The 22,522-nt window shown below is 45.2% G+C and overlaps 1 protein-coding gene across 7 annotated transcripts in view; it reads left to right on the forward strand.

Annotated features, from left to right (window-relative positions):
- Positions 1-22,522, forward strand: part of LOC115129295 (mitogen-activated protein kinase kinase kinase kinase 4-like) — a 143,125-nt gene that overhangs the window by 68,442 nt on the left and 52,161 nt on the right. For all 7 annotated transcript variants that reach the window (XR_010463924.1, XM_029659485.2, XM_029659486.2 and 4 more), the window contains 3 exons: positions 12,826-12,893; positions 13,204-13,283; positions 21,667-21,761. Coding sequence is in view for 6 of the 7 variants with exons in the window: in XM_029659485.2 (XP_029515345.1) it covers positions 12,826-12,893; positions 13,204-13,283; positions 21,667-21,761 (243 nt within the window). In the remaining variant the exon portion in view is untranslated. The remainder of the gene's footprint in view (positions 1-12,825; positions 12,894-13,203; positions 13,284-21,666; positions 21,762-22,522) is intronic.

Genomic DNA, 22,522 nt, shown 5'->3' on the forward strand with positions numbered 1-22,522 from the left:
CAACATCATGGTGGAAAATTATCTGCCGAGTTTAATAAGGGCAAATGGTCTTTTCTCTAACCCAAAAAATAGAAAATACGCAGTACAGTCCGAGATGGCAGAACTATTTTTGACAGGTCTTTTTAGATAGGCCTATGTTTCTGATTATAGTTTCTGACATTGTTGTTAGCTATTTGTTAGCAACTTGTTTATAATTGAATACATGCAGCTTATCTTCTGTTGCCCTAGTCTAAATAAACAACTGCTCACCAGAATTATGGCATACATCAATGCAATGAATGGTTCAATTTAAATGACATCAATAAAGTTTGTTTCTCTTGCCTCTTTCACCTCTCCTTCTCTCACTCAGCAAAGACATTTAGGGACCAGGGAGAGAATGCAATAGGCAAAAAAATGGGAAAGAATTTCTTGCTAAAGTTTAAAATTGCATCAGTTTGACCTGTTTTAAGGAAATTAAAAGCTGTTAAAATGACCCAACATGTTTTTGGTAAGATTTAAGTTAGACTTGGATGCATTGTGGTTGAAATGCTATCACCTTTTATGATGCTGATAAATTTGGCACCTTTAGAGACAGTCTTTTGGCATGTAAATCTTGGTGGGGCAAAAACAATTTAAGTGAGATGCATGCCAGAAAAGCCACTACACAACACAGCACTAAACAAAACATGAATTGCACTATAATGCTGACAAACAGTGCCCACAAACTGTTAGGGCCTACATAACATTTTACATTTACATTTACATTTAAGTCATTTAGCAGACGCTCTTATCCAGAGCGACTTACAAATTGGTGCGTTCACCTTAAGACATCCAGTGGAACAGCCACTTTACAATAGTGCATCTAAATCTTTTAAGGGGGAGGGGGGTGAGAAGGATTACTTTATCCTATCCTAGGTATTCCTTAAAGAGGTGGGGTTTCAGGTGTCTCCGGAAGGTGGTGATTGACTCCGCTGTCCTGGCGTCGTGAGGGAGTTTGTTCCACCATTGGGGGGCCAGAGCAGCGAACAGTTTTGACTGGGCTGCACGGGAACTGTACTTCCTCAGTGGTAGGGAGGCAAGCAGGCCAGAGGTGGATGAACGCAGTGCCCTTGTTTGGGTGTAGGGCCTGATCAGAGCCTGGAGGTACTGAGGTGCCGTTCCCCTCACAGCTCCGTAGGCAAGCACCATGGTCTTGTAGCGGATGCGAGCTTCAACTGGAAGCCAGTGGAGAGAGCGGAGGAGCGGGGTGACGTGAGAGAACATGGGAAGGTTGAACACCAGACGGGCTGCGGCGTTCTGGATGAGTTGTAGGGGTTTAATGGCACAGGCAGGGAGCCCAGCCAACAGCGAGTTGCAGTAATCCAGACGGGAGATGACAAGTGCCTGGATTAGGACCTGCGCCGCTTCCTGTGTGAGGCAGGGTCGTACTCTGCGGATGTTGTAGAGCATGAACCTACAGGAACAGGCCACCGCCTTGATGTTAGTTGAGAACGACAGGGTGTTGTCCAGGATCACGCCAAGGTTCTTAGTGCTCTGGGAGGAGGACACAATGGAGTTGTCAACCGTGATGGCGAGATCATGGAGCGGGCAGTCCTTCCCGGGAGGAAGAGCAGCTCCGTCTTGCCGAGGTTCAGCTTGAGGTGGTGATCCGTCATCCACACTGATATGTCTGCCAGACATGCAGAGATGCGATTCGCCACCTGGTCATCAGAAGGGGGAAAGGAGAAGATTAATTGTGTGTCGTCTGCATAGCAATGATAGGAGAGACCATGTGAGGTTATGACAGAGCCAAGTTACTTGGTGTATAGCGAGAATAGGAGAGGGCCTAGAACAGAGCCCTGGGGGACGCCAGTGGTGAGAGCGCGTGGTGAGGAGACAGATTCTCGCCACGCCACCTGGTAGGAGCGACCTGTCAGGTAGGACGCAATCCAAGCGTGGGCCGCGCCGGAGATGCCCAACTCGGAGAGGGTGGAGAGGAGGATCTGATGGTTCACAGTATCGAAGGCAGCCGATAGGTCTAGAAGGATGAGAGCAGAGGAGAGAGAGTTAGCTTTATAGTTGGGTGGAGCGCCTCCGTGATACAGAGAAGAGCAGTCTCAGTTGAATGACTAGTCTTGAAACCTGACTGATTTGGATCAAGAAGGTCATTCTGAGAGAGATAGCGGGAGAGCTGGCCAAGGACGACACGTTCAAGAGTTTTGGAGAGAAAAGAAAGAAGGGATACTGGTCTGTAGTTGTTGACATCGGAGGGATCGAGTGTAGGTTTTTTCAGAAGGGGTGCAACTCTCGCTCTCTTGAAGACGGAAGGGACGTAGCCAGCGGTCAGGGATGAGTTGATGAGCGAGGTGAGGTCCCAACAGCAGAGTCCTAACATCTTACCACTGCTACACCTGGCTATCAGCGGAGCCTTGTCTGGCAGCGAAACAGTTCTTTCAGCCTCATTTACTGCCTTTTAAAAAAACATAGCTGATATGGCTGACTTGCTTAAAGAAAGGTGGTTTCTAATGACAATTGAGATGTACAAACTATGACATAAGGGGATGACAAGCGGATAAGAGGCAATCCGTAATTTCGATTAAGACATTAATGAGCGAGCTAGGATGGACGTAGTCAATATAACTATTTGTTTAGCACTTTTGAAATGTACAGCGACAGAATTCAGTCATGGACCGTTCTTACAGTGTTCTCCCTGTTTATCCGTTATTTTACCAGGTAAGTTGACTGAGAACATCTTCTCATTTGCAGCAACAACCTGGGGAATAAAAGTCAGTACATCAAGTCAGAACCGTAGGGTAAATAAAGGGGGCATATAAGCAGACAATTAAAGCTCTTACAATATTCAATGATTTCATTTCTCTAAATCATACCGGCTACATGTGCACCACCAAGTCAGAACAGTAGGCTAAAGTAAGAGGGATAAATCGACCAAATTATTATTGTGAGGCACAAAGGCTACTAACATCTTACTACACAACATACAATTAGTAATACTTTCTTAGCTACAGTCACATATCTCCCTGGCATATTACATAATGTATGCAGCAACATACAATACATGTTTGGACTCACCTTGTTGTGCTGTGCTCACTTGAACAGGAAGGTGGCTCAGCGGTCCTTCGTGGGCTAATTTTGTCATCTGTGTGTAATTTTTATCTTCATATGACAAGGATTAAAAAGGATTTGTCAGTAGATTGTCGACTTGATTCATGATGATGACTGGTAGCTAAGATTTGGAAAGTATGATGTTGACATGATCAGTCAAATCAAGCTAGTGTACATATATCGCGATTTGATGTCATTTTATCTGTGGCTAATGTCCTTGAGATGTCTTGGATGGACAGTTCTAATGTAACTCTATGGCAGCACCCAAGAGGCTAGAATTGTGTAGGTCTACCCTTAGACTTGGCGGTGATGTATTGTCCCCATGAGTGACAGAACACTGAGCCAATCATGGTGCAACGCTCTGTATTTTCTGCTGGCTTGCCCCAACCACCACAGAAATCACTGAGCTAGGCTGAAACACCTGCATTTTGGAGCTGCCTTACTCAAGAAAACAAAAAAGAGACCATGTTTGTATGTGGCTTTATTAACTCAGTGATATATATAAATATATATTACATTGATTTCAAACTAATATGTAATACGTATTAATGCCAAAATAACGTGCAAAACAGGCTAGCCCCCCCCCAAAGAAAAATGTGGAGCCCCACCTGCCCAAAATGACAGGTCACCACTGATTGTACTGAAAGTAATGCTTAATTCTGCAGGGGTTAATAATATATTAGGCTATGTGAGAGGTTATAGACCGACAGTCAGTGTCCAGATTTCAGTTACTATTCCATTTAACCCATCTGAACTGTACAGTTCCATTGAAGTTCCATATTGAATCACATTTGTGTAGTGCCTCACAATCATCACACATAACATAGCCAGCACTGCTATCATCCTCTTTTACCACTTCACCAAATATTTCCCAAACATTAGACTACTTTTCTGGCCCTCCCTTCTCTTTATTTTCAACTCTCCATTTTCCAGCCTTTCTCTAAGGGGGAATTCCGACCTGAGTTAAACTTGCCTAAAATTCATTTTTTTATGTGCTTCTCTCTCTATGCTTATTCTGACCTTGAATATAAGCATGAGAATAGTATTCTATTCACCTACTATTTGTTTTGGGTGGAGATTGAATAAATGAAGGTGTGGCGGAGGTGTGTCAACAGATACGCTGTATTCTGACCTTAACTTAATTCCACCACTTTTACACGTGAGGAAACCATGAATAAGGCCTAGAAAACATACCGGTTCCAAGTAGGAAAACTTTCTATCTCTTTTTGATTTTTAATTTGTTTATACCTTCCGGAAACCTGCCTCACCCAATGTGATACGGAATTGCTATTATTTTTAATTTTTTAGAACACACTCAAGAACCTCCAGAAGCTAACCAGCTAACTAGCTACAAGCTATTTAGTCATTGTTCGTTTTTTTTAACCTGGATAACACTCGCCAGTCCAGCTTCCCTGCCCCATCCACCGCTGCCCCCTGGACACTGATCTCTTGGCTACATAGCTGATGCACGCTGGACTGTCCATTAATTCACGGCACTCCATTCTGCTTGTTTGTTTTATCTGTTGGCCCCGTTGCCTAGTCAACGCCATTTTACCTGCTGTTGTCGTGCCAGCTGATTAGCTGTTGTTGTCTAACCTACTGTTTTAGCTAGCTTTCCCAATTCAACACCTGTGATTACTGTATGCCTCGCTGTATGACTCTCTCAAATGTCAATATGCCTTGTATACTGTTGTTCAGGTTAGTTATCATTGTTTTAGTTCACAATGGACCCCCTAGTTCCACTCCTCATACCCCTGATAACTCCTTTGTCCCACCTCCCACACATGCGGTGACCTCACCCATTACAACCAGCATGTCCAGAGATACAACCTCTCTCATCATCACCCAGTGCCTGGGCTTACCTCCGCTGCACCCGCACCCCACCATACCCCTGTCTGCGCATTATGCCCTGAATATATTCTACCATGCCCAGAAACCTGCTCCTCTTATTCTCTGTCCCCAACGCTCTAGGCGACCAGTTTTGATAGCCTTTAGCCGCACCCTCATACTACTCCTTCTCTGTTCCGCGGGTGATGTGGAGGTAAACCCAGGCCCTGCATGTCCCCTGGCACCCTCATTTGTTGACTTCTGTGATCGAAAAAGCCTTGGTTTCATGCATGTCAACATCAGAAGCCTCCTCCCTAAGTTTGTTTTACTCACTGCTTTAGCACACTCTGCTAACCCTGATGTCCTTGCTGTGTCTGAATCCTGGCTCAGGAAGGCCACCAAAAATTCAGAGATTTCCATACCCAACTATAACATCTTCCGTCAAGATAGAACTGCCAAAGGGGAGGAGTTGCAGTCTACTGCAGAGATAGCCTGCAAAGTAATGTCATACTTTCCAGGTCCATACCCAAACAGTTCGAACTACTAATTTTGAAAATTACTCTCTCCAGAAATAAGTCTCTCACTGTTGCCGCCTGCTACCGACCCCCCTCAGCTCCCAGCTGTGCCCTGGACACCATTTGTGAATTGATCGCCCCCCATCTAGCTTCAGAGTTTGTTCTGTTAGTTGACCTAAACTGGGATATGCTTAACACCCCGGCAGCCCTACAATCTAAGTTAGATGCCCTCAATCTCACACAAATCATCAAGGAACCCACCAGATACAACCCTAACTCTGTAAACAAGGGCACCCTCATAGACGTCATCCTGACCAACTGGCCCTCCAAATACACCTCCGCTGTCTTCAACCAGGATCTCAGCGATCACTGCCTCATTGCCTGTATTCGCTATGGAGCCGCAGTCAAACGACCACCCCTCATCACTGGCAAACGCTCCCTAAAACACTTCTGTGAGCAGGCCTTCCTAATCGACCTGGCCCGGGTATCCTGGAAGGACATTGACCTCATCCCGTCAGTTGAGGATGCCTGGTCATTCTTTAAAAGCAACTTCCTCTCCATTTTAGATAAGCATGCTCCGTTCAAAAAATGCAGAACCAAGAACAGATACAGCCCTTGGTTCACTCCAGACCTGACTGCCCTCGACCAGCACAAAAACATCCTGTGGCAGACTGCAATAGCATCGAAGAGTCCCGTGATATGCAACTGTTCAGGAAGTCAGGAACCAATACACGCAGTCAGTCAGGAAAGCTAAGGCCAGCTTCTTCAGGCAGAAGTTTGCATCCTGTAGCTCCAACTCCAAAAAGTTCTGGGACACTGTGAAGTCCATGGAGAACAAGAGCACCTCCTCCCAGCTGCCCACTGCACTGAGGCTAGGTAACACGGTCACCACCGATAAATCCATGATTATCGAAAACTTCAATAAGCATTTCTCAACGGCTGGCCATGCCTTCCGCCTGGCTTCTCCAACCTCGGCCAACAGCTCCGCCCCCCCCGCAGTTCCTCGCCCAAGCCTCTCCAGGTTCTCCTTTACCCAAATCCAGATAGCAGATGTTCTGAAAGAGCTCCAAAACCTGGACCCGTACAAATCAGCTGGGCTTGACAATCTGGACCCTCTATTTCTGAAACTATCCGCCTCCATTGTCGCAACCCCTATTACCAGCCTGTTCAACCTCTCTTTCATATCGTCCGAGATCCCCAAGGATTGAAAGCTGCCGCAGTCATCCCCCTCTTCAAGGGAGACACCCTGGACCCAAACTGCTACAGACCTATATCCATCCTGCCCTGCCTATCTAAGGTCTTCGAAAGCCAAGTCAACAAACAGGTCACTGAACATCTCGAATCCCACCGTACCTTCTCCGCTGTGCAATCTGATTTCCGAGCCGGTCACGGGTGCACCTCAGCCACACTCAAGGTACTAAACGATATCATAACCACCATCGATAAAAGACAGTACTGTGCAGCCGTCTTCATCGACCTTGCCAAGGCCTTCGACTCTGTCAATCACCATATTCTTATCGGCAGACTCAGTAGCCTCGGTTTTTCGGATGACTGCCTTGCCTGGTTCACCAATTACTTTGCAGACAGAGTTCAGTGTGTCAAATCGGAGGGCATGCTGTCCGGTCCTCTGGCAGTCTCTATGGGGGTGCCACAGGGTTCAATTCTCGGGCCGACTCTTTTCTCTGTATATATCAATGATGTTGCTCTTGCTGCGGGTGATTCCCTGATCCACCTCTACGCAGACGACACCATTCTATATACTTTCGGCCCGTCATTGGACACTGTGCTATCTAACCTCCAAACGAGCTTCAATGCCATACAACACTCCTTCCGTGGCCTCCAACTGCTCTTAAACGCTAGTAAAACCAAATGCATGCTTTTCAACCGATCGCTGCCTGCACCCGCATGCCCGACTAGCATCACCACCCTGGATGGTTCCGACCTTGAATATGTGGACATCTATAAGTACCTAGGTGTCTGGCTAGACTGCAAACTCTCCTTCCAGACTCATATCAAACATCTCCAATCGAAAATCAAATCAAGAGTCGGCTTTCTATTCCGCAACAAAGCCTCCTTCACTCACGCCGCCAAGCTTACCCTAGTAAAACTGACTATCCTACCGATCCTCGACTTCGGCGATGTCATCTACAAAATGGCTTCCAACACTCTACTCAGCAAACTGGATGCAGTCTATCACAGTGCCATCCGCTTTGTCACTAAAGCACCTTATACCACCCACCACTGCGACTTGTATGCTCTAGTCGGCTGGCCCACGCTACATATTCGTCGCCAGACCCACTGGCTCCAGGTCATCTACAAGTCCATGCTAGGTAAAGCTCCGCCTTATCTCAGTTCACTGGTCACGATGGCAACACCCATCCGTAGCACGCGCTCCAGCAGGTGTATCTCATTGATCATCCCTAAAGCCAACACCTCATTCAGCCGCCTTTCTTTCCAGTACTCTGCTGCCTGTGACTGGAACGAATTGCAAAAATCGCTGAAGTTGGAGACTTTTATCTCCCTCACCAACTTCAAACATCAGCTATCTGAGCAGCTAACCGATCGCTGCAGCTGTACATAGTCTATTGGTAAATAGCCCACCCATTTTCACCTACCTCATCCCCATACTGTTTTTATTTATTTACTTTTCTGCTCTTTTGCACACCAATATCTCTACCTGTACATGACCATCTGATCATTTATCACTCGTGTTAATCTGCAAAATTGTAATTATTCGCCTACCTCATGCCTTTTGCACACATTGTATATAGACTCCCCCCTTTTTTTACTTTTTTTTTCTACTGTGTTATTGACTTGTTAATTGTTTACTCCATGTGTAACTCTGTGTTGTCTGTTCACACTGCTATGCTTTATCTTGGCCAGGTCGCAGTTGCAAATGAGAACTTGTTCTCAACTAGCCTACCTGGTGAAATAAAAATAAAAATAAAAAATAAATAAACTCGCTGCGTGGATCATCGCCGGATGTTCTGGACTGGGGACCGTCGCTGGAGACCCCGAGCTGGGGACCGTCGCCGGACGCTCTGGACTAGGTACTGTCGCCGGATGCTCTGGACTGCCGAGGCGCACTGTAGGCCTGGTGCGTGGTGCCGGCACTGGTGGTACCAGGCTGGGGACACGCACCTCAGGGCGAGTGCGAGGAGCAGGAACAGGGCTTACTGGATCCTGGAGGCGCACTGGAGGCCTGGTGCGAGAACTGGTGGTACCGGGCTGGGGACACGCACCTCAGGGCGAGTGCGGAGAGGAGGAACAGGGCGTACTTGACTGCCGAGGCACACTATAGGCCTGGTGCGTGGTGCCGGCACTGGTGGTACTGGGCTGGGGACACACACCTCAGGGCGAGTGCGAGGAGCAGGAACAGGGCGTACTGGACCCTGGAGGCGCACTGGAAGCCTGGTGCGTGGTGTCGGCACTGGTGGTACTGGGCTGGTGACACACACCTCAGGGCGAGTGCGGGGAGCAGGCAGAGGACGTACTGGACTGTGGAGACTCACCAGAGACACAGTACACAGAGCCGGCGCAGGATATCCTGGTCCAAAGAGATATACTGGAGACCAGGAGCGCTGAGGCGGCACCCTCCTTCCTGGCTGGATGCCCATTCTAGCCCGGCCAATGCGAGGAGCTGGAATAGAGCGCAGCGGGCTAGAATAGCGCACTGGAGACACCGTGCTCTCTACCGCATAACACGGTGCCTGACCAGTAACACGCTCCCCACAGTAAGCACGAGGAGTAGGCTCAGGTCTCCGACCTGACTCATGCAATCGCCTCGTGTGCCCCCCAAAATTGTTTTATTGGTGCTGCCTCTCTGGCTTCCGTGCTAGCCTCTATTCTCCGGTATTTATCCTCGTAGTATCGCCGTTCCGCTTTCGCTGCCTCTAACTCCTCCTTAGGACGGTGATACTCCCCCGGCTGTGTCCAGGGTCCTGCTCCATCTAATATCTCCTCCCAGGTCCATTTCCCCATTAAGCACTGTTCCTCCTTTTCACGCTGCTTGGTCCTGATTTGGTGGTTTATTCTGTCACGTTCGCCATAACGAGGAGACCAAGGCGCAGTGTGATTAGAATACATTCTTCTTTTATTCAAACGAAGAACACTTCGTAACAAAACAAAACGAAACGAACGTGAAGCTATAAATAACTGAGTGCTGACATGCAACTACACATAGACAATAACCCACAAAACCAAAATGGAAAATGGCAACCTAAATAGGATCCCCAATCAGAGACAACGATAAACAGCTGTCTGATTGGGAACCAATTCATGCCACCATAGACCTACACATACCTAGACATACCAAAACCCCATAGAAATACAAAAAACCCTAGACAAGACAAAAACACACATACCACCCTCGTCACACCCTGACCTTACCAAAATAATAAAGAAAACGAAGATAACTAAGGTCAGGGCGTGACAAAGCAGCCTGTGTAATCATCTGCCAGAGAGTAGCCCCAATCAGCCCAAGACCCAAGTAATACATTTGGGCCAGACACACCGGAATCGGCCCGAGCTCAATCTCCGCATCCTAGCCACAAGTAATACAGCCTAAGGCACCCAGACTCAGGCCACATGACTTCGGCTGAGTCTGACTCTCAGCCGAGTGTCCCGTCTCTCAGCCGGAATTGGCCCAGATCCACTGTGCTAGCTTGGGAACCTGCCGAGTTAATGCAAGTGTTTTAAAATGTTTTATTTTACAATTTGTATCATGTTAAATATTAGCCACTATTGGGAGTCACGGTCAGTAATACCCAAATACATTTCTAACTGTCACTTCGGTGTTAGTTGTCTTCAATTTGTAGACTACATTTTGCATCATTCCATTTCGTTTACCTTTCTTTCCTTTGTCAGGTCCATGTAGTTGATGAGGGTCGCTAGCATTAGTTGTGCAATCATTTTGGACATGTAGCCTATTTAAATCATTATAAAACTGTTGTCATACAGTTCCATGATTAGTGAGGATTAGTGTTGATTTATAGGACTATTTTATTGTACACTTTTTTCAACCTTGCAGTATTTCATGGATTGAACTTGAATATGACAACTTTCGGGATGAATCAATACATTGTATTTTTTATTCAATATTATATTTTGTGCGTAAAAGCTCTCAAACATGTTTTTTTATGATTCATACACACTTTCATAACCCCAAAATGTGCCTAAATAATCTACAAATCAAGAGTATTTTTAAATCTACCAGTTGGTGCTGAAACGGAGATGAATAGGTGGCTTTCTTTCATTGATACCTATATTCTGAACCCGTTCTCTCGATGTAATCTATTGAGTCTGTTGAGAAATGTCTAATTAAATATACACCCATGTTTAAAGGGATGGTTTAACATAAATGTACTGAAAATCCTATTGAATGAAAACTCTATGGAAAATCTTTGGCCAGCAAGTGGGAGGGTTTTCAGTGGATGAATTAAATGCATTCAGCGTGCACAAGGGAACCAAGCCTGCAAAGCACATTACGCATCTTAATGAGGTAAGTCCGATACCAACTAGTGAGAGGTGCGTAAGAATGGCGTGTGTAAGTAAGGCTTAAATGTCCTAAGACTGAATCTTGCCCTTATTGAATTTAACTCTGGCATTGTCCTTTTTCCCTCAGTGGATGGAAGTTAACCTTTTATGCCCAAGTTCCCGAAAGCATTTGGCAATTGGTGTGTATTTGCCACGCTACTGTTAGGCCCTTAAGCTTAAACTTAGGTTACACACTAACGGCAGATAAAAACTAATGAAAGAAAAACCTCCATGTAGCCTATAGATATGAATTGCACAATAATTATACATTTATGGATTTTTAATGCATTGTTTTCTCTTTTTTCAACACAGCCACCACCCATCCACCCTTCAACCACACAATATTTAATTAACCTTAATCCGCCCACCCTATGGATATAACCAGGGACTGCAGGATATGAGTCAGCCCATGCATGGGTGTGAGTGTATTGTACAGTATGTGTGTGTATATTTGTGTTTGGGTTTCTGTGGTATGTCTGTGTTTGTGTGTGAGCCTGGTGAGACCCCATGTGTGTATGTGTATAACCCCATGTGTGTGTTATCTTTCAGGGAGGTTTGTAGTTGTTGTTTTTGGTGATGTTAGTCATGCCAACATAAAGGAAGAGGACTGTGGCAGTGCCCTCAAGCTTCCTATGGCACCCCTGACTAACAACAAACTCATTCAACGATGTGATACACATTCTGTTTCCAGAAACATATCTCTAGTTCCTCTAATAAAAGCAGAGAGGTGTATCCTTAGGATACAGCACTCTAGTGTTCTGTTACTGCTTGATATGGGAATATGGAGTTGATGTGCTTTAATTGCTTACAAGTTTTCTTGTTGCATTCATCACAGAAATCATTTTAAAAACACGTGAGAAACTCAGGGACATGCAGCTGCCAGTAAGCCCTGTTGAAGGGATGTCAGTAGTTAAAGGGAGTATGATTTTCAGAACGATTTCCTCTTTCAATGGGTGTTGTCTTCCTTTCCTCTTGTGTGATGATATGACATGAGAAAAAGGTGAAAATGTTGACAGCTGTTGGGGACAACATTGAGAAAGAATGAACACAAGACCCGATTGCCTGCTTCACAGGCTTCTCCTCATGTGTTCTCCTAAAGTTGGTATCCGCATCCTCTATAGTAAATGATACAGTCCAGGTTGGCGGTTAGGATCAGTTACACATTTCTGGAGTCCCCACAGAGCATGCAGTGTTTTAGAATGTCCTAATATGTCCTAATGTTGTGATGCTTTGTGCAAGGTAGTCAGGCATATACTGTCAGTTGTGGAAAAAGTACCCAATTGCCATACTTGAGTAAAAGTAAAGATACCTTAATAGAAAATGACTCAAGTAAAGGTGAAAGTCACCTAGTAAAATCCTACTTGTGTAAAAATCAACCGTAAATCAAAAGTAAATGTAGTTGCTAAAATATACTTAAGTATCAAAAGTATGAATTAATTTCAAATTCCTTATATTAAGCACCATTTGTCATTTATTTTTACATTTATGGATAGCCAGGGGCACTCTCCAACGCTTAGACATAATTTACAAATAAAGCATGTGTTTAGTGAGTCCGCCAGATCAGAGGCAGTAGGGATGACCAGGGATGTTTTCTTGATGAGTGTGTGAATTAGACCATTTTCCTGTCCTGCTAAGCATTCAAAATGTAACAAGTACTTTTGGGTGTCAGGGAGAATGTAAGGATTAAAAGGTACATAATTTTGTTTAGGAATGTAGTGAAGTAAAAGTAAAAGTTGATAAAAAATATGAATAGTAAAGTACCGATACCCCCAAAAAACATATTCAGTAGTACTTTCAAGTTTTTGTACTTAAGTACTTTACTCCACTGTATACTGTACCCTCACATGTCAAAATGATATTTTTGAAGGTTCCGGAGCGTACAACATCCAAATCATATTGCAAAGAGCTGATGAATCATCACCGGACAGGGTTGAGGTACGTTTGTTACCACATCACACATCATTCAGTGTCAGTGAGCAGTGAGCAGTACTACCAGTTACAGGGTGGATAATCCATAGTCAGCTTTGACAGGACCCATGACAGAACATTATATATCTCTGAGACACCATTTGAAGTATAGAGCATGACATTGTGTGTGTGTGCCTGATTCTTGTCATCTGCCTCTCTCACTTTTTCTCTCTTTCTCTTTCCCTCTCCCGCTCTCTCTTGTTCTCTCTCACTTTCTCTCACTCTTCTCTCACTCTTCTCTTTCTCTCACTCTTCTCTCTCTTTCTCTGCTGTCCAGTGGGGCCCCTCAGTCTCCTGCGGAGAAGGGTGGGAAGTCCATGTCCTCTCATGGCAGCTCCAGTAGCAGCTCCCAGTCAGGTCTGTGTCCTCAACAATCACTCTCTCTCTTGTCTCTCTCTCTCTCTCCTTCAACCATTCACTAGAGATGTGTTCAGATAGCACATATGTAGATCCATCAGCTGCATAGTGTTACTACATGGTGAACTACAGCCTGTGTGAACACATTGGGTGTCTACAAATCAGGCTATAACCACAATACACAGGAAATGTGTCACTGAAACCTAAACATCCTGTCAGTGGTTTTTCCCTCGTGAGTTGAAAGTGAGACCATGCACAGGGCCACTGGCTTACTGTTTAACTTTGAAACTAAACAATTGTTTTAAAGCTCCAATGCAGATGTTTTTATTTCAATATCAAATAATTTCTGGGTAACAATTAAGTAGCTTGCTGTGAATTTTAGCATTTTTTAGGGAGTAGATCAGCTTTAATATTACAGATAGATTGTAGCTTCCATCAATGTAATTGTCTGCATCTTCCAATCTTCCATACTTATTTTTTTAGGGTTATCAAACGATTAAAATAATTAACTATAGAATTTCATGTGATTAATCGCGATTATGCTCCCAGTAGGTCACTAATGCTCCATCGTAAATTCTCTCTCACACACGCACACGCGCACACACACACACACACACACACACACAGTTAAAGCTTCAGCCATTCTAAATGATTGTTCTCCCCATTAGTGATTGGAGGGTTGTTTATAAGAAAAAAAACAATTAGCTCTATCGATACAAAGAGCATCAACTTGTCCAACAAGTTAATAATAGGCTCTGCTTCGTAATGCTCCAAACATTTCTCAATGGACTCCTCCTCTTCATCAGAGTCAGACTCAGAAGATCTCAACAAAGGGGCAGCTTTCTTCATCGCTGGCTCTGAATCTGTTGCTTTATCAGGTTGCTGTGCAGGCCTCTCTTCCTTCAGCAAGATGCTGACCAAAGCCCACACCTCACCCCTCTCAGTTCTGGGAAGGCATTTCAGGTCCTTAAACCTTGGGTCGAGTGCTGTGGCGATCTTCAGCCATGTGAGGTTCGTGTTTTCATTGTGTGTCTCCAGTTCTGTTGTGAATGTTAGCTTGAATCTTACCATGGCATGGTCATCATCCAAGCTCTCCACCACTCGAAGGAGATGACACAAAGCAGGCAACACCACTGAGCAGGAAATGTACTTCTCTCCTCCCAGAATTTCAGTCAAGTACCTGCATGAAAAGCTATTCAAAATCACACACACACACACACACACACACACACTCTCTCTCATGCCTACACACACACACACACTCTCTCACGCCTACACACACAATATATTATTATAACACACATAGTGAGATAGAGAATATAAACTGCAGGGCTCTAGTAGTGCCTCCAGTTTCTCCAGTTCAGCTGTGGTTGGCATGGTGATGTTCATTTTATGTTGGGCCAGAGCATGTCTCAGTTGTTGTTGGTTTCGATGGGCAAGCTTTACCATTTCCAGAGTGGAATTCCATCTTGTTGTTGTTACTTGCCTCCTAAGAGGAGGGAGGTGCAGTAGTCAGGAGCAGGAGAGAAAGGAAGTCCCAATAGCACAATCGTTTATTAGAAGCCCCAACTCAACAACAACAGGTGGAGGAACATGCCCAAATGAAGTCGCCACACACGGAGAATAAACGCAAAACAAGGAGGAGAAACCTCTACTTCTAATTACAGTCCAAAACGGTACAGCGAAATGGCCAATAATTTTTCGAACATTTGGCAAGGGCATTGTCGGACCCGCTGTTCTGTAGGGACACTGATGGACCTTTGGAGACTTTGCGCTATGCAGGGCAGGTGTTCAATACGCAGATGTTTTGCAGCTGCAATCATGTTCCGTGGTAACACGTGGTAACTTTGTTTTCAATGTTCCACTGCTTTGCTAGATCCATGAAATGCCCGGCGAACGTTTCAGCATAGTGCCTCTCTTCTGTCTTCATTAAACCCTCTTGAAGCTAGGGGTCACTATTTTTATTTTTGGAAAAATAACGTTCCCAAAGTAAACGGCCTATTTCTCAGGACCAGATGCTAGAATATGCATATAATCGACAGCTTATGATAGAAAACACTCTAACGTTTCCAAAACTGTACAAATATTGTCTGTGAGTATAGCAGAACTGATATTGCAGGCGAAACCCTGAGGAAAATCCAATCAGGAAGTGCCTCTTATTTTGAAACCCTTCTGTTCCTTTGCATAACTATCCTCCTTTTAAAGGGATATCACCCAGATTCCCTTTTCTACGTCTTCCCTGAGGTGTCTACAGCCTTTAGACGTAGTTTCACGCCTTTATGTTGAAGAATGAGCGTAAAAGACCACATTGCGTAAGTGGCCAGCTGATGGCTCTCAGAGTGATTCTTACGTAAAAGAGAGAGGTAGCCCTTTTTCCTGCCGGTCCTACTGAAAAGCCAACTGTCCCGGTTGATATATTATCAAATAGATATTTGAAAAATACCTTGAGGATTGATTATAAAAAACGTTTGCCATGTTTCTGTTGATATTATGGATATAATTTGGATTTTTTTTCCCGGCGTTGTCGTGACCGCTATTTCTGGTGAATTTCTGAACATAATGTGACAAACAAACTGAGATATTTTGGGTATAAAAATAATCTTTATGGAACAAAAGGAACATTTTCTGTCTAACTGGGAGTCTCGTCAGTGAAAACAGCCGAAGATCATCAAAGGACAACGGTTAATTTGATTGCTTTTCTGATTTTCGTGACCAAGCTTCCTGCTGCTAGATGGACATAATGCTATGCTAGGCTATCGATAAACTTACACAAATGCTTGTCTTGCTATCGCTGTAAAGCATAATTTCCAAATCTGAGACGACAGGGTGATTAACAAAAGGCTAAGCTGTGTTTCGCTATATTTCACTTGTGATTTCATGAATATGAATATTTTCTAGTAAGATTATTTGACGGTTCTGAGATGGGTAGTTCCAAGAGGTTCATTAAGGCCAGAGCGTGTGAATGCAGTTTCCAGTTTTCTTCGATGTGGTGCGCAGTAACCCCAAGGTAGTTATGGTTACTGACTGAAGTCCAGTGGTCTCCCGTGAGAGCAATAGCTGTTGTATGTTTCAACGCCTCTGCTTTTTTCGTAGCCCTCACGCTTTCATTACAGCTAGTGTATTTTTGTAACGACAGTGGCTCTCGAGGATAACTCATATGTTGAGTCGTTCGACGCTATCCGTATGATAACCCCTCATGCCTTCGTTCTCCACAATGTGGACTGGCCTGCAAGCTGTTGCTATCCAAGCTTGTGTTAGCTTGCTGCTTGTCTATAGGCCTCCCGCGTGCACACTCTTCTAGCTTAGCCTGCCGAAGATGTCCTCCATTGCTACTAATAACGTTACTTGTATTGCCGGCCTCAACACTATATTTTGCTTGTAAATGACAACGAAAACACCCCATAACGTAGGTAATAAACTATTTCTGCCTTGCAGTAGATGCGAATTACTTTGGTTTTACACATAGAGCCATCTGGGAGTGATATGAAATTTAAATTTAAAAGGCCCTTACTAGCATTCTCCATCATTCATTCATACAAGTAGCTAGCTAGCACATCGTCTGCCAGGGCTTGAATTAAGCAAATGCGTTAATGGCATCAAACAAATCTACAGCATTACAAATGTAACCATTAACGCGTTATCAGGTGCAGAGTAGCACAGCTGGCAGAGATGAGGGTAAATCCAGAATGTTAACTGACGTATTCACAGGAAAAACAACAAAGCAAGTGCACATGCGTACAACACAAAACAAGACAAGAGACCTGAGCAACCGGCTCAGTTCCATACAGGAACCTAAATAGTCCTAAACCAGGTGAACCGAATAATCCCAATCAGGCTCACTTGGACACTAGAAACATAAGGATGCCATCCAGTGGCTCCCTCCCAGATAACACTCCATGATGACCTCTAACCTGTGACAGGACCCCCGACCCCCCCGCCCCTGTTCCTCAGGGCCGTATCCCTCCCAGTCCACAAGATACTGAGTCCCCCGCCGGATCTGATGACTGGAGAGGATGCATCCCACCGTGTAGGCTGGCTGTCCCACTATCATGCAAGGCCGAGGTGGAGGCCGGGTGGCCGGAACCAGAGGACTGGATACCACAGGCTTGAGTCTGGAGATGTGGGATGAAGACGGTAGGCCACTGGATTGATGCGCCGTAGAAACTTGAATGGCCCAACGTACCAATGTGCCAACTTCCAAGACTCCATGCGTAGAGGCAGGTCCCTAGGAGACAGCCAGACCATCTGGCCTGGACACAGGAGGTTGATGGCACGATCGTAGGGCTTGTGAGGAGGTAGTTTGCTGGCCCTTTGTTTGCTGAAGGCCTGACCCAAATCTCAGTAATCCCGAGGTATGCGGGAAAGATCAGGCTTGTTACTCCCAGCCGGAGGCACAGGAGAGTCAGAAGTCTCCAGATGATCAGGATCGGAAAGGTCTGGAGAGAGTTACTGGCAGGTGAACTGGCATGAAGGATTCCATCTCAGTCAATCTGAGGATTATGCGTGGAAAGCCACGGATGTCCAAGAACCAGGGGAAGCTCAGGACAGTCCACCAGATGAAACTGGTTAAGCTCCACATGGTCATCCAGAACTTGTAGCTGAATAGGCATGGTGAGTTGCTTCACCTTCCCAGACCCTATGGTTTGACCATCCAGCGCAGTGACCGACAACAGAGGGGCCAGCTTAATGAGTGGCAGCCTCTGTTGGCGAGCTAATGTGCGATACAGAAAACAGCCGGTAGCCCCAGAGTCTATGAAAGCAGAATTGTCCAACTGCCATTGTCCCAGCACAGGTTGGCTGGAAGCAAGGTGCGTGCCGTGTCGGCTGCTGGAGACTGTATCTGACTCGCCAGTATTCTCCAGTTTACCGACGAGTCATCCCATTCTCCCGTCAGCTCGGGACAAGAGGCCCGGAAATGTCCAGACTGTCCACAGTAAAGACAACGTTGCTTGTTAATCCTGCTCCTTCTCTCCAGAGCGGAAAGTCTGGTGCATCCCAATTGCACCGGCTCCTCTGAAGGATATGAAGGGGAGCCAGAGCCGAATTGAGAACTCTGTCGGGATACCAGGCCAGCAGGCCCAGTATACTGCAATGGCCCAAAGAAGAATCGCCTCCCGAAGCGGAGCTAGAAACACTGGAACCAACTCGGAATCCCTCCGTCCACTCATGACGGCGTTCCCGAAGCTGGTTGTCAATCCAGATGGCCAGAACGATAAGCTCCTCTAGAGTGTCAGGGTTGTCCCGGGAAGCCAGTTCATCCTTGAGAACCGCGCTAAGTCCGTTCAGAAAGACTGAGTGAAGTGCCTCTGTATTCCAACCGCTCTCAGCAGCGAGCGTCCGAAAATCAATGGCGTAATCCGCTACGCTCCAGCTGCCCTGTCAAAGCGCAATGAGTCTTTGAGCAGCATTCCTGCCACTGATGTGGTGATCAAAAACCCTCATCTTCTGGGTGAAGCTTTGCCAATTGAAACAAATGTCTGATTGCTGCTCCCATATGGCCGTGGCCCAGGCCAGAGCCCGTCCTGAGAGCAAGAAGATGACATATGCCACTCTGGAACGCTCGGTGGGAAACATTGATGTCTGCAGCTCGAAGACCAGCTAACATTGGTGCAGGAACCCACGACACCTCCCAGGATGTCCCTCATAGCGCTCCAGTGCCGGGAGATGAGGCTCCCAAGGGGAAGAAGATGATGAACTGGTAGAGAGTGGAGGGTTAGGAACCACCACAGGTGCAGCAACCGTTGCTCCTGTCTGTGCAGTAGGCAGAGTGAACACAAGAGTTCCTAAATCCTCCGACAATGTCTTCAGCCGCGCCTCATGGGGACCAATCACAGTTCCATGGTGAGTGAGAGCCGACCGCAAGTGGTGGAGCTCGAAGTGTCCCTCGGATGACGGAGAAATCTCTGCTGGGTCCAGTTTTGGCTCAGGTCTACTGTGACAATAACTCTAGTACGAACTCGGACCCAGGCACAGAGAAACACAGCAGGCAGAGGTGAGGGTAAATCCAGAATGTTTACTGAAGTATTCACTGGAAAAACAACAAAGCAAGTGCATATGCGTACAACACAAAACAAGACAAGAGACCTGAGCAACCGGCCCAGTTCCATAGAGGAACCTAAATAGTCCTAAACCAGGTGAACCCAATAATCCCAAACCTGGACACTAGAAACAAAAGGATGCCCTTCAGGGATAACACTCTATGATGATCTCTAACCTGTGACATCCTTGATGACAGCTTTGCACAATCTTGGCATTATCTTAGCCAGCTTCACCTGGAATGCTTTTCAAATAGTATTGAATGTGTTCTCATATATGCTGAGCACTCGTTGGCTTCTTTTCCTTCACTCTGCTGTCCAACTCATCCCAAACCATCTCAATTGTGTTGAGGTCGGGTGATTGTGGAGGCCAGGTCATCTGATGCAGCACTCCATCACTCTTCTTCTTGGACAAATAGCCCTTGCACAACTTGGAGGTTTGTTGGGTCATTGTCCTGTTAAAAAACAAATTATATTTCCACTAAGCTCAAACCAGAAGGACTGGCGTATCACTGCAGAATGCTGTGGTATCCATGCTGGTTAAGTGAGCCTTGAATTCTAAATAAATCACAGATCGTGTCACTGCAAAGCACCCCCACACCATCACACCTCCTCCTCCATGCTTCACGGTGGGAACCACACATGCAGAGATCATCCGTTCACCTACTATGGGTCTCACAATGACACGGCGGTTGGAACCAAAAATCTCAAATTTGAACTCATCAGACCAAAGGACAGATTTTTCATCGGTCTAATGTCCATTGCTCGTGTTTCTTGGCCCAAGCAAGTCTCTTCTTATTATTGGTATCCTTTAGTAGTGTTTTTTTTGCAGCAATTTGACCATGAAGGCCTATTCACGCAGTCTCCTCTGAACAGTTGATGTTGAGAAGTGTCTGTTACTTGAACTCTGTGAGGCATTTATTTGGGCTACAATCCGAGGTGCAGTTAACTCTAATGAACTTATCCTCTGCGGCTGAGGTAACTCTGGGTCTTCCTTTCCTGTGGTGGTCCTCATGAGAGCCAGTTTCATCATAGCGCTTGATGGTTTTTGCGACTGCACGTGAAAACTTTCAAAGCTTGAAATTTTCGCATTGTCTGACCTTCATGTCTTTAAAGTAATGACGGACTGTCGTTTCTCTGCTTATTTGAGCTGTTCTTGCCATAATATGGACTTGGTCTTTACCACATAGGGCTTTCTTCTGTATACTTTTTACAAGGCACACCTGTTAATTGAAATGCATTCCAGGTGACTACCTCATGAAGCTGGTTGAGAGAATGCCAAGAGTGTGCAAAGCTGTCATCAAGGCAAAGGGTGGCTACTTTGAGGAATCTCAAATATAAAATATATATATTTGTTTATCACTTTTTTGGTTACTACATGATTCCATAAGTGTTGTAGTTTTGATGTCTTCACTATTATTCTACAATGTAGGAAAGAGGAAAAATAATGAAAAACCCTTGAATGAGTAGGTGTGTCCAAACTTTTGAATTGTACTGTATATAAAACACAGAAACATTTTTGACTACACTGAGCCTTTAAGTTTCACGTGAGGGTGTGTGGGTGACTGGGTGTCGGTGAGGGAGTATGGGTGTGGGGGTGTTGGTGAAAGAGGGAGTGTGGGTGCGTGAGGGAGTGTGGGTGGGTGAGGGAGGGAGGGAGTGTGGGTGGGTGAGGGTTTGTGGGAAGGAGATTGGGTGAGGTTGTATGTGTGTGGGAGTTTGTGAGAGCGTGTGGGTGGGGGCGTGTTAGTGAGCAACAGGCTCTGTCGTAGATTGGGTGTGTGGAAAACCAGTACAATTAATGGGTAGACTCTCAAAAGAACTGCCTTTTGGATAAGAAGGAAAAAAGGAAAGAAAGACTGGGTAATGTGTTCAAAGTTCCCCTTTTTCACAATTACTTGTCTGAGGAATTTTAAGAAAGCAGTTCACGAATATGGTACATAAATGTGCTAACATGTCGTGGTTAAATTCCAAAGGAATCTTATACTGTACTTGAAGATGGAGCATTAGCTCAAATAGAGACATAATAATGATAATGAATTTGACATTTATAGTCTTTTACAAGTTCATTACATTGTCGCTTTCACGAAGTAATCCAGTGGGAAAACAAGGAAGCCCTTACAATATATCCTGATGCCCTAGTTCATATCTGGACTTGCTCATCATATTAACGCAGCATACTGAGGTCTTGGGGCAACTGACAACTTTAATCCATTATATAGTTTGAGGAAAGCTCCCATAATGAGCCACCAAAGCTAACTACAGTAACTGAATGGCTCTGGTAATATTTAGCAAGAGTACAACATAGTGAGATGGGAGATTTGAAACATGTCTTTTGACTCTATCAGGTTACTTCAAGCTGGAGAGCCCTCTGCTGCAGAGCCGTCTTCAGCAGTACAAGAAGTCTAAGGAGAATTCTCCTGGAGTCCTTCTTCAGCAACATGTAAGTATCTGTCTTCTGTCACCATCCTAGCATCTAGAACACGATTCCACATCTATTATACGTCAGATTTCAAATGGAGTTTTCAGCCATGATTATCATAATTGTTGTCGTGGGACAAATTGTTATTTTCTTTATTGGCTCCCGTTGCCCTGTGGTTCTGGAAAATACCGACATCTGTAACACTTTACATCTTGGTCACCGAGCTTGAAGGCCATCATGTTGGTCTCATCTCTACGTTTGTCAGATGTCAGTTACTGTTGTTTGTTACTGTCTGGTTTGAAAAACAAAACTGTAAGGAACAGATGAATCCGATTAGCTCTGGATGTGAATGAGGAGAATCCGTATGACCATCTCTTACATCTGTGTTTGCTTTCATCAAAACTAAGAATGCTGTAATTCCTCCTCTGACTCAACTTTGTCTAAATAGTGTATTATTCTTGCTTATCTGTTCTAAACTAAATATTGCATGTTATGACTAGTCCTAATGATTTGAGATTAGAGGTACAGTATGCCATTTAAGATTCCGGTCATTCCGACGGGAAGCAGTGGTGTCCTGTCCTGTCTCTGATTCCCTCCAAAGGACACACGGTGTCATTGTGTTTTATTCAATAACATATACCTGCTTGTCATCTTCATGTGGACTGACAATTATTCCTGTATTGGAATAGCATTAGCAGTCCTGTATTATTTCATAATCATGTCTGCCTGCCTGCCTTTCTGTCTGCCTGTCTGCGTGCCTGTCTGACTGTCTGTCTCAGGAA

This window comes from Oncorhynchus nerka, linkage group LG5, assembly GCF_034236695.1.
Source record: "Oncorhynchus nerka isolate Pitt River linkage group LG5, Oner_Uvic_2.0, whole genome shotgun sequence".
Classification (NCBI taxonomy): Eukaryota; Metazoa; Chordata; class Actinopteri; order Salmoniformes; family Salmonidae; genus Oncorhynchus; species Oncorhynchus nerka.